Source organism: Balaenoptera physalus (assembly GCF_965194825.1).
Source record: "Balaenoptera physalus genome assembly, chromosome: X".
Taxonomy (NCBI): domain Eukaryota; kingdom Metazoa; phylum Chordata; class Mammalia; order Artiodactyla; family Balaenopteridae; genus Balaenoptera; species Balaenoptera physalus.
In genome coordinates this window covers 53,618,082-53,636,757 of record NC_138903.1, presented here as the reverse complement: position 1 = coordinate 53,636,757, position 18,676 = coordinate 53,618,082, and the positions used below count along the sequence as shown (strand labels likewise).

The following is an 18,676-nucleotide window of genomic DNA, read 5'->3' as shown; positions in this document are numbered from 1 at the left end:
CTGAAATAAAACCTCAGGCTCGATTCTCCCAAACATACAAAAATTTATTAGCAAACAAACACAAAAGCAGTCATACAGCCTGTTCTGTAATTTCAATGAAGTCCCAACTCTGTCCTTAGATACATAACAGCATCTTCTGTAAAAAGGTTAGGTTAGTCGAGGCAGATTTGGTAACATATAGGATTCAGCTAAGTTCCTAGTCAGAGTCTAGTGACAAAATCCTCTGACAAGGGCCAAAATATAGTACCCATTTTCAATCTTAAACTTCAGGCTTCCTTCTGAAGTGTATGTATAGGCTATAGGGTTCACTGGATTCTTATACCCAGTTCTTGTGAGGGCTAAAATGCCTGTAAGACTTTTGTGGCCAGGGCACATCTTGCACGGCATTCTTTTTTTATCAGTAAAAATTCATTTTTAACATGTATTATGCTAATTAGGCCTCCTGCATTAAGGTGACTGAACTGCTCCTCTTGAGTGTATATTCCTGATTAGGGCATTTTAGATGTTAACTAAATGCCCCTAGAGTATAGATTAAAATTAATGTGCATGTATATATCATGCACTCTTTATGAAAGTATTTTAAAGTAAATTATAGAAAATATAACAGGGTCTAAAACCATGACCACTTGCACGATTTAGAATCATACTGAACTATACTCTTTGGCTTGAAATAAGTTGTTTTCCTTTCCAAAGGGAATATAGCTGGTAGCGATACTTTTTATGCTGCTTTCCAACTGTGGGATTTAGGCTTTAGCTTTGTGGTTTACAAAGTACTATCTGGTCTCTTACTCATGGTCCTGCCTTTCTGGCATAAAAATACCAAACAGCCAGGCTCTGAAATTTCATGAGAAGACACAAGAGTATCTGTTTTTGACTCACTTATAAGGGAGGAGAATTATACCTTAAAACATCTGTATGTTCAAGTTGGTAGAAACTGCCTCTAGAAAAATGGGCCTACCATTTGAGTCCTGGTGCAAATGTATTCTCCTATCTGAAGTGTTAGCGATGGAAATGGTCCAGAGGAAAGGAAGGATAATCAGAAAGACACTGCTTAGTCTTATCCTAGTCTTCTCAGGTTTAGGGTAGAGTGCATATTGATAATTCACTTTAAGTCCCATTGGTGTCAATTTGCTTTCAGCCTATGGGCACTGCTTTGGGACATAATGTGGAATCATTACAGAAACGGTACTGGCTGCTTCTCCCAATGGCAGGCGCCAGCAACCTCTGACCCTGCCTAGGTTGTTAGTGCTATTAGAGGAATTGCCTTAGTGTGCTTTTTGCAAACACTAGATCAACTTGAAGATTCATACCATTCCCTCTGGTTCCCACACAATAGAAGAGCTTCCAGAAGTTACTTCCTGACAGCTTATGTTCATCTTTTTAAAAATATTAAGGTTTTTGGTCTGATTATAACAGTAAATCATTTTCATTGTAAGCAATTTTGGGGAAAGAAACAAAAAATACAAGAAAAAAACTAAAAATCACACATGAACATACTACCCAGAGATAACTTTTGTAAACATTTTGATATATTTCCTTCCCATCTTTTTTTTTCTATGTGTCTTAAAAATAAATAAATAAATAAAAACTAGGGTGGCTGAATCTTTATATCTGTCTCCTTCAACTTCTGCCACTTCTTGATGGATAGATATAATTTTATGTCCTTATTTTTCACTAAAAATTATATCATTAGCATTTCTCTAAATCAGTTACTATTTTAATCATTATTTTTTATGGCTGTCATATGGATTTACCATAATTTTTATGTTTTTTATTTTTTAATTATAAAATAAATGCATGGTCATAATAACTGTTTAAACACATATGGAAATGTAATAAAGTTTAGCATTCTTTTCCCTTCTCTGTTGCTCCTAAGCTGTGTGAGATAATCAGTATTAGTTCGGTGTGCCTCTTTCTGTACTAATCTTAAGCTCATATAAACCTATATACACATAAGACTTTATTTATTTATTTATTTATTTTTTAAATTTTTTCTTTTAATTAATTAATTATTTTATTTTTGGCTGCATTGGGTCTTCGTTTCTGTGCGAGGGCTTTTTCGACTTGCGGCGTGCGGGGGCCACTCTTCATCGTGGTGCACGGGCCTCTCACTATCGCGGCCTCTCTTGTTGTGGAGCACAGGCTCCAGACGCGCAGGCTCAGTAGTCGTGGCTCACGGGCCCAGTTGCTCCGCAGCATGTGGGATCTTCCCAGACCAGGGCTCGAGCCCGTGTTCCCTGCATTGGTAGGCAGATTCTCAACCACTGCGCCACCAGGGAAGCCCAAGACTTTATTTTTATTTAGAAAAATTATATTATACTATACATATTACTCTGTAACTTGCTTTTTCAAACATAATTTATCATAAGTAACTCTCCAGTTGAAGAATATGGAATCTAATATAACTCCTTGTATCAGTCAGGGTTCAACAAGAGAAGCATAACCAATAGGAGATGTATTACTTTTAAGAGATTTATTATAAGGAATTGCCTTATGTGATTGTGAAGCCTGGCTAAGCAACTCCAGGCAGTCAGGAATCAAAGGTCATGGGCAGGCTTGAACTCATGGGCATAGGCCAAAGCTGTCATCTATAGGGCTTGTAAGTCTGAAGCTGTGAGGCAAAATTTCTTCTCTTGGGGGAGACCTCAGCCTTTCTTGTTTTTTTTTAAGTGGCAAAAACACTTACCATGAGCTCTATACTTTTCACAGATTTTTAAGGGCACAATATATTAATGTTAGTCATAGGCTCATTGTTGTAAACAAGTCTCTAGGACTTATTCATATCTTGTGTAAATGGAATTTTATAGCTATAGAGAAGCAGCTCCCCATTTTTCCCTCCTTCCAGCCTCTAGAGTCACCATTCTGCTCTCTGTATCTATGAGTTTGACTAGTTTAGATACCTCATATTCATACGAATACAAGATTTGTCCTTCTGTGACTGCATTATTTTAATTAGCAAATGTCCTCCAGATTAATCCATGTTGTCACATATGGTAGAATTCCCTTCCTTTTTAGGGCTGAATAATATTCCTGTGTGTGTGTGTGTGTGTGTGTATACAAAAATACATACCACATTTTCTTTATCCCTTTATCCATCCTCAGACATTTAGATTGTTTCCATATCATGGCTATTGGGAATAATGCTGCAATGAAGCTAAGAGTACTGATATCTCTTCAAGATCCTGATTTCAGTTATTTTGGATATATACCAAGAAGTGGGATTACTGGATCATATGTTAGTTCTATTTTTAATTTTATGAGGAACCTTCATAATGTTTTCCATAATGACTAAATCATTTTAATTCCCAACAGTTTACTGTGGTTCCAGTTTCTCTACATTCCTGCCAATACTTATTATCTTTTGTTTCTTTGATAATAGCTCTCTAAACAGGAGTGAAGTGATATTTTATTATGGTTTAGATTTGCATTTCCCTGATGATTAGTGATGTCCTTTTATATACCTGTTGGCCATTTATATGACTTCTTTGAGGACATGTCTATGCAAGTCCTTTGCCCATTATTTTTATCAAGTTATTTGTTTTTTTGCTATTGAGTATAGAAGTTTCTTATATATTTTGGAAATTAACCCCTTATCAGATATATGGTTTGCAAATATTTTCTCCCATTCCATAGATTGCCTTTTTAATCTGTTGTTTCTTTCCTTTGCTGTGCTGAAACATTTTAGTTTGATGTAGTCCTATTTGTCTACTTCTGCTTTGTTGCCTATGCTTTTGGTATCATATCCAAGACATCATTGTCAAGACCAATGTCAAGAAGATTTTTCCCTCTTTTCTTCTAGGAGCTTTACGGTTTCAAGTCATACATTTAAGTCTTCAGTCCACTTTGCATGGATTTTCATGTATGGTGTAAGGTAGAAGTTCAATTTCATTCCTTTGCATGTGGATATGCAGTTTTCACAGAACCATTTGTTGAGGAAACTGTCTTTTCCCCATTGTGTACTCTTGGCAGCCTTGTCAAAGATATGTTGACTGTATATGTGTGGGTTTCCTCTGGGCTCTCTCTCCTGTTCGATTGGTCTATATGTCTGTCTTTATGCCAGTACCATACTGTTTTTATTACTGTAGCTTCATAGTATATTTTGAAACAGGAATTATGATGCCTCCAGCTTTGTTCTTCTCCCTCAAGATTGCTTTAGCTATTATGGGTCTTTTCTGTTTCCACATGAATTCTAGGATTGATTTTTCTATTTCTGTAAAAAATGCTATTGGGGTTTTGATTGGATTGCACTGAATCTGTAGATGACTTTGGGTTTGAATGGGCATTTAACAACATTAAACCTTCCACTACAAGAAAAGTAAACTGCAGGCCAATATCCCTAACGAAATACATGGGAAAATCCTCAATAAAACACTAGTAAACAAAATTCAACAGTACAATAAAAGGATCATACACCATGACCAAGTGGGATTTATCCCTGGGATACAAGGATTGTTCAACATATGTAAATCAATTAATGTGATACACCACACTAACAAAATAAAGGAAAAAAATCACACAATCATCTTTATAGATGCAGAAAAATCATTTGACAAAATTCAACACCCTTTTATGATAAAAACTATAAAGGTATAGAAGGAATTTACCTCAACATAATAAAGGCCATGTATGGAAGGCTCACAGCTAACATAATAGTTAAGGGGGGAAAGCTGAAAGCTTTTTCTCTAAGATCAGGAACAAGAAGGATGCCCACTTTCAACACTTCTAGTCAACATAGTAGTGGAAGTCCTAGCCAGAGCAATTAGGCTTAATTAATTAATTAATGCCTCCAAATCAGGAAGGAAGAAGTAAAATTATTCCTGTTTGCAGATGACATCATCTTATGTATAGAAAACCCTAAAGACTCCACAAAAAGCTCTTACATCTAATAAATGAATTCAGTAAATTAGTAGGATACAAAGTCAACACAAAAAAAAGTTGTGTTTCTATACACTAACAACAAACTCTCTGAAAAAGAAATTAAGCAAACAATCCCGTTTACAGTTGCATCAGAAAGAATACAATACTTAGGAATAAACTTAACCAAGGAGGTAAAAGACTGGTACACAGAAAACTACAAAATATTGCTGAAAGAAATTAAAGAAGACACAAATAAATAGAAAGACATTCTGTGTTCATGGAACAGAAGACAACGTTGATAAAATATCCATTTTACTGAAAGCTCAATGTGATCCTATGACATTTTTTACAGAAACAGAAAAAAAGGACAATCCTGAAATTCATGGGGATCCACAATACACCCATAAGAAAGAAGAACAAAGCTGGAGGCATCACAATTCCTGATTCTAAATATATTACAAAGCTACAGTAATTAAAACAGTATGGTGCTGGCATAAAGACAGACATATAGACCAATGGAATAGGATAGGGAGCTCAGAAATAAACCTACACGTATATATTCAACATATCTTCAACAAGGGTCCCAAGAATACACAATTGGGAAAGGATAGTTTCTTCAATGAATGGTGTTGTGAAAACTGGATATCCACATACAAAAGAATGAAATTGAACTCCTACCTTATACCATACATGAAAATCAGTTCAAAGTGACTGGAGACTGCAAAAATCCTAGAAGAAAACATTGGAGAAATACTTCTTGACATTGGTCTTTGGCAATGATTTCTTGGATATGACACCAAAAACATGGACAGCAAAGCAAAAATAGACAAGTGGGACTACATAAAACGAAAAAGCTTATGCACAGCAAAGGAAAGAAACAACAGAACAAAAAGGCAACCTATTAAATGAGAGAAAATATTTGCAAACCATATATCTGATAATTTCCAAAATATATAAGGAACTCCTACAACTCAATTAGCCAAAAACCAAGTAACTCAATTAAAAAATTCACAAAGAACTTGCACAGACATTTTGGTTATTTCATTAATTACTTTATGCCATTCAATTTTTGTTCTCCTTCTGAAAGTTTCATTAAGTCTGTATACATTTTCTGTTGTAATCATTTATCTTTGACTCATTTTTTTCCTTTTCTTTGTGTTTTTGCTTTTGGTTGTGAAATATTTTCCCACTTTACACCATATTTTATTCAACCATTCTTCATTTAACAGCCTCTTAACTCATGATCTCACTTTTTTGCCCCTCTATACATTGAAATGCATTGTTGTAAGTCTTTGTCCAAGTTTCTGACCACTTTCCTTTTTTTGCTTTTCAAGACTTTTGATATATCTTGTCAAAATTACTCTTCCAGAAAAGTTGTACTAATTTATACATTTAAGAAAGGTCTATGTTTCTCATAACAAAATCATGTATTTTTATGTTATAGGCTTTGAAATTTCTGAAAATCAGAAGAGGCAGGCTGCAATGACTGTGAGAAAAGTCCCGAAACAAAAAGGTAAAACTGCCTTTAACTACAACCTCCCTGGCCTCACCCACTCTCGTTGTGAGACTGAGAAGCCATAGGCTATGTGCTTGCATATTCCTAGGCTTGTTTCCATGCTGAAGTTCACTTGGGGTGGTGGGAAATGTCCAGATACCCAGGTGTCCCTGATGACAGTTGGCAAATGGTCTTAAAAGACTTAAGGCTTAGGAGTGAATAATTTAAGGCAGTCATGTCTAAAGATAGCACATTGGGTACAGGTAAAAAATAGAACCTCTGTTTCCTTTATTTTCACTTAAATAAAAGAGAAAAACTAAACTTTACTAACAATTTACAAACAGTTGGACAATAGTAAATTTGTATAATTTATTAATATGTATAAATATATTAGGGATATGTGCATAACAATTCTTTCATTGGTTTGGGAGCATTTGCGAAATCAGGAACCCCAAATCAGAATGGACAACTTCAAACTGAACCTAGACAGAAGATTCAGATAGTTATTCTCTTTTTGAACCATAAAGTATTTAAAAAAGAAAAATACCTTGGGGATCAATTTGAATATGAAATGAAGCTTTATTTTCTCATTTTCCTGAACTAGAAAAAATTAAAATGCTTAATTGAACAAAAGGTAGGAACTATCCCTTCTTTTTTTCAAGAACCTATTCAGTACCAGTCATTCTATATAAGTTCCTTCATTTCATTTGTATGGTACCCCTGAAAAGGTAGGCATTATTAGCCCCATTTTCCAGATGAAGAAACTGAGGATCTTTGGGATAAAGTGACTCTGAACTTAAGTCAGCTTGACTCCAAGTCCTCTGCTCTCTCTTCTCCATCTCAGGGTTCTGATGATCCTCCATAATGGGAAAGAACAGCTCACTTTTTTGTCTTACCTCAATTACTGACAGCTCTTTCTATTACTGACAGCCACTATCATTGTCCCCAGGGTAGGCAATCTTAATGAGACTTCACTTTCCCTAGGTCCTCCCTTGTGCTCTTTTAAAGGGCTCTTTGGTTCAGAATGAGTAACCATATAAAATGATCAGATTCAAGTTGCCTGAGACTCTAGCAGCCACATAAAGCACCCTTAATTATTCCTAATGAGGTTCCTTTTCATTGAGGAGGCTGAGTGCCTGTGAAGATCTGATTTCCAATTGAGGAGTGCACCTAGCTTGGGCCTTTGGCTAGACATTGCCTTCCTTCTGTTTGTTGCTTCTTACTCTTGGGAGGCCCTCATTGGCACTTTCCCTCATCATGGAAATATGATTCACTTTAGATAGGGAATTAAAGGCAACCACCCCTAACTTCTTAGGGGTGAAAACATGACAGTTTAGAAAGTAATCTGGAGTTAATAACAGTAAGTCTATGATCTGTATGAGTAGGAGAATCCTTTGAGAGAATGTGCTTCTTCCTTAGAGATATGAGCCCCAGCCACCTGGACAGTCCTCAGGCTACAAAGGGGTTACTGTCCTAGTGGCCCACCTCTGTCTCCTGGAGGCTCTCACCTCCTGAGCTTCTCTCACTCTGAATTCCTCCACTGTCCCTACCACACTGACCTTCATGATGGGATGGTGTTCCTTTACCTCAGCCCAAGTTCCCTCAAGTCTATCTGAGACTGGCTTATCTTTTCACTGAGAAACCATAAAGCAGAGGAACATGCACAAAGCAACGAACTAGAAAACAGTCCTACTCACTCATACCAAACCTTTGTGTCAGGTTCCTTCTCTGCCTTGTCTCAAGGCTATTCCTTGCAGGTCCTTTCTTGTCTCCCAATATTTAAACAATGGTTCACCTAAACTGCTTTCCATGTTTAATAGAAATCCTGAAGTCTTCAAAGAAACTTATCTAGTCTCAAACTTCACAGAATTCCTAAAAATTGATTCCCTTATTTCTATTTCGAGTTTTCAAGGCTCTCCTAGTCCAGGGCTGTGGTGACTGATATATTTTGAGACTCAAGGGCACTACACATGTAGAAGTGATTGTACAGCTTAGTAGTTCAATAGTTTTATCATATACATAGGAAGAGCAAGAAGGGAGTTCTCTCAGATACCTGAGAAAGCCAGCTTTCTTAATCCTTCCAATAACCCCTTCCTGGGAATGATGGGGAGCACTGTTGTTAGGATTTCTCTAATTCAGATTTAATACAGATTCCAACACAATCTGTAATGCCATGGGACCTTACTACTACTCTTCTGGAGGAGGGGAAGCCTGGCTGGAAGAAAAGCAAAGAGGACAGAGCCTAGCTCCAAGGGAGGCCTTTTCACTTTACATTTGCTTTTTACACTGCATTGTTTTTAAGAATTGATATATAACTTCTTGGGAGTTGGTTGCTAATTCCTGGTCCATCAACCCATTTCAGTTTGTCATCATGGAGCTCCCTAGGGCCATGAGTACAGTCCCCATCTCCAGAGGCTTTAGGGCCAGGTCAAAATCAAATGAGTACCCCAGAATAACTAAAATAAACTTGAAATAGAATAAAGTTTGAATAATAAGTCTACCCTGATTTCAAAACTAATTATATAGCTACAATAACCAAGACAGTTTGGTGTTGGTAGAGGGGTAGACATGTTAGATCAATGGAACAGAATAGAGAAACCAAAAACAGACCTACACAAATATGCCCAACTGATTTTTCACAAAGGTACAAAAGCAATTCAGTGGAGGAAGAATGCCTTTTAAACAAATGGCACTGAAGCAACTGGGCTTCCACAGGCCAAAAGTAAAAATAATCTCAACCTAATTTCACACCCTATAAAAATTAATTCAAAATAGATAATGAACTTAAATTTAAAGCTGCAAAAATTTTAGAAAACAGTAGGAGAAAATCATCAGAATTTAGGTCTAGGCAAAGAAGTTCTTAGAACTGACACCAAAAGCTTGAACTATAAAATAAAAAATTGATAAAATCAACCTCATCAAAATAGAAAATTTTGCCCCGTGAAAGACCATGTAAAGAGGATGAAAAAACAAGCTACAGGCTAGGAAAGATATTTGCAAACCATGTATCTGACAAAACATTGGTATCTAGAATATATAAAGAACTCTAAAAACTCAATAGTAAGGGCTTCCCTGGTGGCGCAGTGGTTGAGAATCTGCATGCCAATGCAGGGGACATGGGCTTGAGCCCTGGTCTGGGAAGATCCCACATGCTGCAGAGCAACTAGGCCCATGAGCCACAACTACTGAGCCTGCACGTCTGGAGCTTGTGCCCTGCAACAAGAGAGGCTGCAACAGTGAGAGGCCTGTGCACTGCGATGAAGAGTGGCCCCCACTCGCCGCAACTGGAGAAAGCCCTCGCACAGAAACGAAGACCCAACACAGCCAAAAATAAATAAATAAATGAATAAATTTTTAAAAACTCAATAGTAAAAACAAACAAACAAACAAAACTACACACTCCAATTAGAAAGTGGGCAAAAGACAGATAATTCACTGAAGAGGATATATGGATATCAGTTAAACACATGAAAAGATGTTCAACATCATTAATCATTGGAAATATGCAAATTAAAACCACAATGAGATATCACTACATATCTATTACAAAGGCTAAAATAGAAAAAATTGTGAAAACACCAAATGTTAGCAAGGGTACATGGAAACAGAATCATTCATACCTTGCTGGTGAGAATGTAAAACAGTACAGCCACTATTTTATGTAATAGCTTGGTAGTTTCTTAAGACATAAAACATACAACTACCAAATGACCCAGCAATGACACATCTGGGCATTTATCCCAGAGAAACAAAAATTTATTGTCACTTAAAAACTTCTAAACAAACACCCATAGCTTTTTCATAATAGCCCAAACTAGAAACAATGTAGATGTCTTTCAATGGGTGTAATTAAGCAGATTCTGGTACCTCTATACCATGGAATATAACACATCAATAAAAAGGAGCCAACTATTGGTACATAAACCAACTTGGGAGAATTTCTAAGGATTCATGCTGACTGAGAAAAGCCAATATCCAAAGGTTACATATGGTATAACTCCATTTATATAACATTCTTCAGATGATATAATTTGGAAATAGTGAACATATTAGTGGTTGCCAGGGGTTAAGGAGGGAGTAGGGAAAGGAAAGAAGTGAGTGTGGTTATAAAAGAGTAACACGAGTAATCCTTGTGATGATAGAAATGTTCTGTCTCTTGACTGTATCCTGTAACAATGTTAATATCCTAGCTGTAATATTGTAATATAGTTTTGCAAAATGCTATCATTGGAGAAATTGAGTAAAGGGTGCAAGGTATATCTCTATATTTTCTCTTACAACTGCATGTGAATCTACAATGATCTCAAAATAAAAAGCTTAATTAAAAAATTAAAATGAGCACTCCCCAAACTCCCTCCCTAATATCTACATATAATTGTTTGGCCTCTGGAACCCTTGTATTTTTGACACTTACCACCTTTGAAAACTGACGACATCATCAAAATGACAAAATAGTTTTCTACTGTCATCTCCCTAAAGAACACAGATTTTCACCAACAGATGAGAGTGTTTTTGTAAAAGTCTGGGAGTCCAGTGGAGAAGTTCCAGACCAAATAATCTATGATTGGATGTATAGAAGAGGCCAGTCAATAAAAACTGGAGGAGGTGACAACAACACAAGACTAGAAGGAATATGAAAAATCAAGGAAACAAGACATCATCAATGGAATGCAATAATTTCCAGAAGCTGACAAACAAAGACCAGAAGATCTGTGATTTGCATGATAAACAATTTAAAATAGTTGTTTTAAGGAAGCTCAGTGAGCTACAAGAGAAACAATTCAACAAAATCAGGAAAACATCATGAACAAAATAAGAAATTTAACAGAGTAGAAATCATAAAAAGAACCAAACAAATTATAGAGCTGAAGAATACAATGTATGAAATGAAAAATACAAGAGAGAGCATCAATAGCAGACCTGATGAGCCAGCAGAAAGTGTCTGTGAAGTCAAAGAAAGCTCATTTGAAATTGACTAGTCAGAGTAGGAAAAAAAAAAAGAAAGAATGAAAAAGAGTGAAGTATGCCTGTGTGACTTATAGGATAAAATTAAGATTAACAATCTACAAAATATTGGAGTCCCAGAAGGAGAAGAGAGGGAGAAAGGGGAAGAAAGATCATTTAAATAAATAATGACTAGAACTTCCCAATTCTGGGTAGATATTTTGATATCTAAGTTCATGTGGCTCACTGGTCTCCAAACAATTCAACCCAAAATGGTCTTCTCTAAGATACATTATAATAAAGCTGTCTAAAATCAAAGACAAAAAGAGAAGGTTAAAAGCAGCAAGAGAAAAAACGATTCTCATATGCATGGGAACCTGCATAAGGCTATCAGCAGATTTCTCAACAGAAACCTAGCAGGCAAGGAGAGAGTGGAATGATATATTCAAAGTACTGAAAGAAAATAACACCCAACCAAGAATGCTGTACCCAGAAAAGTTGTCTTCAGAAATAAAGGAGAGAAAAAGAATTTCCCAGACCAAAAAAAAAAAAGCTGAAAGAGTTAATCACCACTAGACTTGTCTTACAATAAATGCTGAAAGTTCTTCAAGCTGAAATGACAGGATGCTAATTAGTAACATGAAAACGTGAAGAAGAAAGTATGACAGGGGCAGGAGACAAGATGGCAGAGTAGAAGGACTTGAGCTTACCTCCTCTCACAAAAACAACAAAATCAAAACTAACTGCTGAACAACCATCGATAAAAAAGACCCCAACCTACCAAAATATGTACTCTACACCCAAAGACAAAGAGAAAGCCACAATGAGATGGTAGGAGGGGTGCTTCTGGAATATAATCAAATCCTATACCCACCAAGTGGGCAACCCACAAACTGGAAAATTATTATATTACAGAGGTTCTCCTACAGGAGTGAGAGTTCTGAGCCCCACGTCAGTCTCCCCAGCCTGGGGGTCTGGCAATGGGAAGAGGAGCCCACAAAGCATTTGGCTTTGAAGACCAGTGGGCTTGAGTCTAGGAGTTCCACAGGACTGGGGGAAACAGACTACACCCTTGGAGGGAGCACACAAGGTTTCACGTGCACTGGGACCCAGGGCAAAACAGTGACTCCATAGGATCCTGGGCCAGACCTTCCTGCAGGTCTTGAAGAGTATCTTAGGGAGGAAGGGGTCGGCTGTGGGTCACTGTGGGGACAAGGGCACTGGTGGTGGGGGCTCCAAGGAATATTGATCAGCATGAGCTCTCCCAGAGGTCATCATATTGACACCAAGACCTGGACAACAGCCTGTAGGATCCAGCACTTGGAGGCCTCAGACCAAACAATGAACATGATGGGAACACAGCCCCACCCATCAGCAGACAGGCTGCCTAAAGTCGTCCTGAGCCAACAACCACCTATAAACACACCTCTTGCCATGGCCTTACCCCCAGAGGGACAAGATCTAGCTCCACCCACCAGTGGGCAGACACCAGTCTCTCCCACCAGGGAGCCTGTACAAGCCCCTGGACCCACCTCACCCAGCAAAGTGCAGACACCAGAAGCAAGAAAAACTACAGTCCTGCAGTGTGAGGAACGGAGACCACAAAGACAGAAATCTAGACAAAATGAGATGGCAGAGAAATATGTTCCAGACGAAAGAACAAGATAAAACCCCAGAAGAACACCTAAGTGAAGTGGAGATAGGCAACCTATCTGAAAATAATCCAGAGTAATGACAGTAAAGATGATTCAAGATGTCAGAAAGAGAATGGAGCACAGACCAGTAGGATACAAGAAATGTTTAATAAAGCACTAGAAGCTTTAAAGAACAAACAAAGATTAAACAATACAATAACTGCAATGAAAAATGCACTAGAAGGAATCAATAGAAAAAGTGAGGCAGAAGAACGAATAAGTGAGCTGGAAGACAGATTGAGGGAAATTGCTGCTGCAAAACAGAATAAAGAAAAAAGAATGAAAAGAAATGAGGACAGTCTCAGAGACTTCTGGGACAACATAAAATGCACAAACATTTGCATTATAGGGGTCCCAGAAGGAGAAGAGAGAGAGAAAGGGCCTGAGAAAATATTTAAAGAGATAATAGCCAAAAACTTCCCTAACATGGGAAAGGAAACACCCACTCAAGGCCAGGAAGTGCAGAGAGTCCCATACAGGATAAACCCAAGGAGGAACATACTGAGGCGCATATTAATCAAAGTGACAAAAAATTAAGGTAGAGAAAATATTAAAAGCAACAAAGGAAAAGCAACAAATAACACACAAGGGAATTTCCATAAAGTTATCAGCTGATTGTTCAGCAGTAGCTCTGCAGCCCCAAAGGGAGTGGCATGATATATCTAAAGCCATGAAAGGGAAAAAACACAACCAAGAATACTCTACCCAGCAAGGCTCTCATTCAGATTCCATGGAAAAAGCAAATGCTTTACAAACAAAAGCTAAGAAAATTCACCACCACCAAACCAACGAATGCTAAGGGAAATCCTCTAGATGGAAAAGAAAAGACCACAACTAGAAACAAGAAAATTATGAATGGGAAAGTGCAATAGTAAAGGCAAACATACAGTAAAGGTAGGCAAGCATCCACGCAAAATATGATAACAAAAACAGCAATAGTGAGAAGAGGAGCGTACAAATGCAGGATTTTGGAAATCCATTTGAAATTAGGAGACCAGCAACTTTTAAAAATCTTGTATATATGTAGTCTGTTATATCAAAACCTCATGGTAAGCGGAAAGCAAAAATCTAGAACAGATACAAACACACACAAAAAAGAAAAAGCAATCCAAACACAACACTAAAGGTAGTCATCAAATCACAAGAGAAGAGAACAAAAAGGGAAGAAAAAAGAACTACAGAAACTAATCCAAAACAATTAACAAAATAGCAATAAGAACATACAGATCAGTAATTATCTTAAAGGTAAATGGATTAAATGCTCAAACAAAAAGCCATAGACTGGCTGAATTGATTTAAAAAAGAAGCAGAAGATGTGGTATATATATACAATGGAATATTACTCAGTCATAAAAAGGAACAAAATTGGGTCATTTGTAGAGACATGGATGGACCTAGAGACTGTCATACAGACTGAAGTATGTCAGAAAGAGAAAAACAAATATCGTATGTTAACACATATATGTGGAATCTAGAAAAATAGTACAGATGAACCAGTTTGCAAGGCAGAAATAGAGACACAGATGTAGAGAACAGATGTATGGACACCAAGGGGAGATGGTGGTCACATGAATTGGGAGAATGAGATTGACATATATATACTAATATGTATAAAATAGAAAACTATCAAGAACCTGCTGTATAGCAAAGGGAACTCCACTTCGCTGTGCAGTAGAAACTAACATGACATTGTAAAACAACTATATCCGAATTAAAAAAAAAAGACACATATATGCTGTCTACAAGAGACCCACATCAAATCTAGAGACACATACAGACTGAAAATGAGGTGATGGAAAAAGGTATTCCATGCAAATGGAAATCAAAAGAAAGCTGGAGTAGTGATACTCATATCAGACAAAATAGACTTTGAAATAAAGACTGTTACAAGAGACAAAGAAGGACACCACATAATGAGCAAAGCATCAATCCAAGAAGAAGATATAACAATTGTAAATATTTATACACCCAACATAGGAGCACCTCAATATATAAGGCAAATTCTTACAGCCATAAAATGAGAAATTGACAGTAACACAATAATATTGGGACACTTTAACACCCCATTTTCATCAATTGACAGATCATTCAGACAGAAAATCAATAAGGAAACAAAAGCTTAAATGACACATTAGACAAATGGACTTAATTGATATTTATAGAATATTCCATTTAAAAGGAGAAGATGCACATTCTTCTCAAGTGCACATAGAACATTTTCCAGGATAGATAACATGGTGTACCATACAGTAAGCCTCATTATATTTAAGAAAATTGAAATTATATCAAGCCAGCACTCCAACTGCAATGTTGAGATTAGGAATCAACTACATGAAAAAAAATGCAAAAAACACAAACACCTGGAGGCTAACAATATGTTACTGAACAACAAATGGATCACTGAAGAAATCAAAGAGGAAATTCAAAAATACCTAGAGACAGACGAAAATGAAAACATGATGATCCAAAACTTATGGGACACAGCAAAAGCAGTTCTAAGAGTGAAGTTTGGAGCAATGCAGTCTTACCTCAGGAACCAAGAAAAATCACAAATAAACAACAAAAACTTACACCGTAAGCAACTAGAGAAATAAGAACAAACAAAACCCAAAGTTAATACAAGGAAAGAAATCATAAACATCAGAACAGAAACAAATGAAATAGAGATGATGAAAACAAGAGAAAAGACAGTGAAACTAAAAGCTGGTTCTTTGAAAAGATAAACAACATTGATAAACTTTAAGCCAACCCCATCAAGAAAAAAAGGGATAGGGCTCAGATCACTAAAATTAGAAATGAAAAAGAAGTTACGTTGGACAACACAGAAATACAAAGGATCATAAGAGACTACTACAAGCAACTATATGCCAATAAAATGGACAATCTAGAAGAAATGGACAAATCCTTAGGAAGGTAAAATCTCCCAAGACTGAACCAGGAAGAAATAGAAAATATGAATAGAACAATCACAAGTACTGAAATTGAAACTTATTTTAAAAACTTCACACAAACAAAAGTCCAGTATCAGATGGCTTCACAGGTAAATTCTGTCAAACCTTTAGAGAGGAGTTAACACCTATCCTTCTCAAACTCTTCCAAAATATAGCAGAGGGAGACACTCCCTAACTCATTCTACGAGGCCACCATCACCCTAATACCAAAACCAGACACAGATACCACAAAAAAAGAAAATTACAGGCCAATATCACTGACGAACATAGATGGAAAACTCCTCAACAAAATACTAGCAAACCAAATCCAACAATACATTAAAAGGATCAAACACTACAATCAAGTGGGATTTATCCCAGGGATACAAGGATTTTTCATTATCCCCAGATTAGTCACTGATATACCACATTAACAAATTAAAAAGTATAACAAATATATGATTATCTCAATAGATGCAGAAAAGGCTTTTTACATTTCCAACACCCATTTATGATAAAAGCTGTCCAGAAAGTGGGCATAGATGGACCCTACCTCAACATAATAAAGGCCATATACAACAAACCCACAGCTAACATCACACTCAATGGTAAAAAGCTGAAGGCATTTCCTCTAAGATCAGGAAGAAGAAAAGGATGTCCACTCTCACCACTTTTATTCAGGTTCTGGGAGTCCTAGCCACAGCAACCAGAGAAGAAAAAGAAATGAGTGCAATCCAAACTGGAAAAGAAGTAAAACTGTCACTGTTTGCAGATGACATGATACTATACATTGATGATCCTGAAGATGTTACCAGAAAACTACTAGAGTGTGTCAATGAATTTGGTAAAGTTGCAGGATACAAAATTAACACTCAGAAATCACACTAACAGAAAAAATCAGAAAGAAAATAAGGACACAATCCCATTTACCATCACATCAAAAAGAATAAAATACCTAGGAATAAACCTACCTAACAAGGCAGAAGACCTGTACTCTGAAAACTATACGACTCTGATGAAAGAAATTGAAGGTGACACAGATGGAAAGATATACCATGTTCTTGGTTTGGAAGAACCAATAATGTCAAAATGACTACACTACCCAAGGCAATCTACAGATTCAATGCAATCCCTATTAAATTACCAATAGCATTTTTCACAGAACCAGAACATTTTTTTTTAATTTATATGGAAACAAAAGACTGTATAGCCAAAGTAATCCTGAGAAAGAAAAATGGAGCTGGAGGTATCAGGCTCCCTGACTTCAGACTATACTACAAAGCTACAGTTATCAAAAAGACCTACTGTATAGCTCAGGGAAATCTGATCAATACTCTGTAATAACCTAAATGGGAAATGAATCTGAAAAAGAATAGATACATCTGTGTGTATAACTGAATCACTCTGCTGTACACCTGAAACTAACACAAAATTATTAACTCCAATATAAAACAAAAATTTAAAAAATCATTTCCAAAAATGTATGGTAGTGGCACAAAAATAGAAATATAGATCAGTGGAACAGAATAGAAAGCCAAGAAATAAACCCATGCACCTATGGTCAATTAATCTATGACAAAGGAGGCAAGGAAATACAGTGGACAAAAAGACAGTCTCTTCAATGAATGGTGCTGGGAAAACTGGACAGCTACATGTACAAGAATGAAACTAGAACATTCTCTAACACCACACACAAAAATAAACTCAAAGTGGATTAATGACCTAAATGTAAGACCAGATACTATAAAACTCTTTGAGGAAAACATAGGCACAACATTCTTTGACATAAGTTGCAGCAATATCTTTTTGGATCCACCTCCTAGAGTACCGAAAATAAAAACAAAAATAAACAAATGGGACCAATTAAACTTAAAAGCTTTTGCACAGCAAGGGAAACCATAAAAAAAAAAGACAACCCACAGAATGGGAGAAAATATTTGCAAACGAAGCAACTGACAAGGGATTAATCTCCAAATATACAAACAGCTCATGCAGCTCAATATCAAAAAAAAATAAACAAACAACCCAATCAAAAAGTGGGCAGAAGATCTAATAGACATTCCTCCAAAGAAGACATATAGATGGCCAAAATCACATGAAAAGATGCTCAACATTGCTAATTATTAGAGAAAGGCAAATCAAAACTATAATGAGGTATCACCACAGACTGGTCAGAATGGCCATCATCATAAAGTCTACAAACAAATGCTGGAGAGGGTGTGGAGTAAAGGGAACCCTTCCACACTGTTGGTGGGAATGTAAATTGGTACAGCTGCTATGGAGAACAGTATGGAGGTTCTTTAAAAAACTAAAAATAGAGCTACCATATGATCCAGCAATCCCTCTCCTAAGCATATATCCAGAGAAAACCATAAATCAAAAAGATACGTGAAGCACCAAGCTGATCTCCCTGTGCTATGCAGCTGCTTCCCACTAGCTATCTATTTTACATTTGTTAGTAGGGAGGTGGGGGGGAGACGCAAGAGGGAGGAGATATGGGGATATATGTTTACGTATAGCTGATTCACTTTGTTATAAAGCTGAAACTAACACACCATTGTAAAGCAATTATACTCCAATAAAGATGTTAAAAAAAAGAAACATTCACCCCAATGTTCATCGCAGCGCTATTTACAATAGCCAGGACATGGAAGCAACCTGAATGTTCATCAATGGATGAATGGATAAAGAAGATGTGGTACATATATACAATGGGATATTACTCAGCCATAAAAAAGAACAAAATAATGCTATTT

General features: G+C 36.7%; 1 protein-coding gene across 9 annotated transcripts in view; it reads left to right on the top strand.

Moving 5' to 3' along the window:
- The window catches only part of ARHGEF9 (Cdc42 guanine nucleotide exchange factor 9), a 225,543-nt gene that overhangs the window by 192,254 nt on the left and 14,613 nt on the right, over positions 1-18,676 (top strand). For all 9 annotated transcript variants that reach the window (XM_082444965.1, XM_082444962.1, XM_082444969.1 and 6 more), the window contains one exon: positions 6,302-6,370. In XM_082444965.1, coding sequence (XP_082301091.1) covers positions 6,302-6,370 — 69 coding nt within the window. The remainder of the gene's footprint in view (positions 1-6,301; positions 6,371-18,676) is intronic.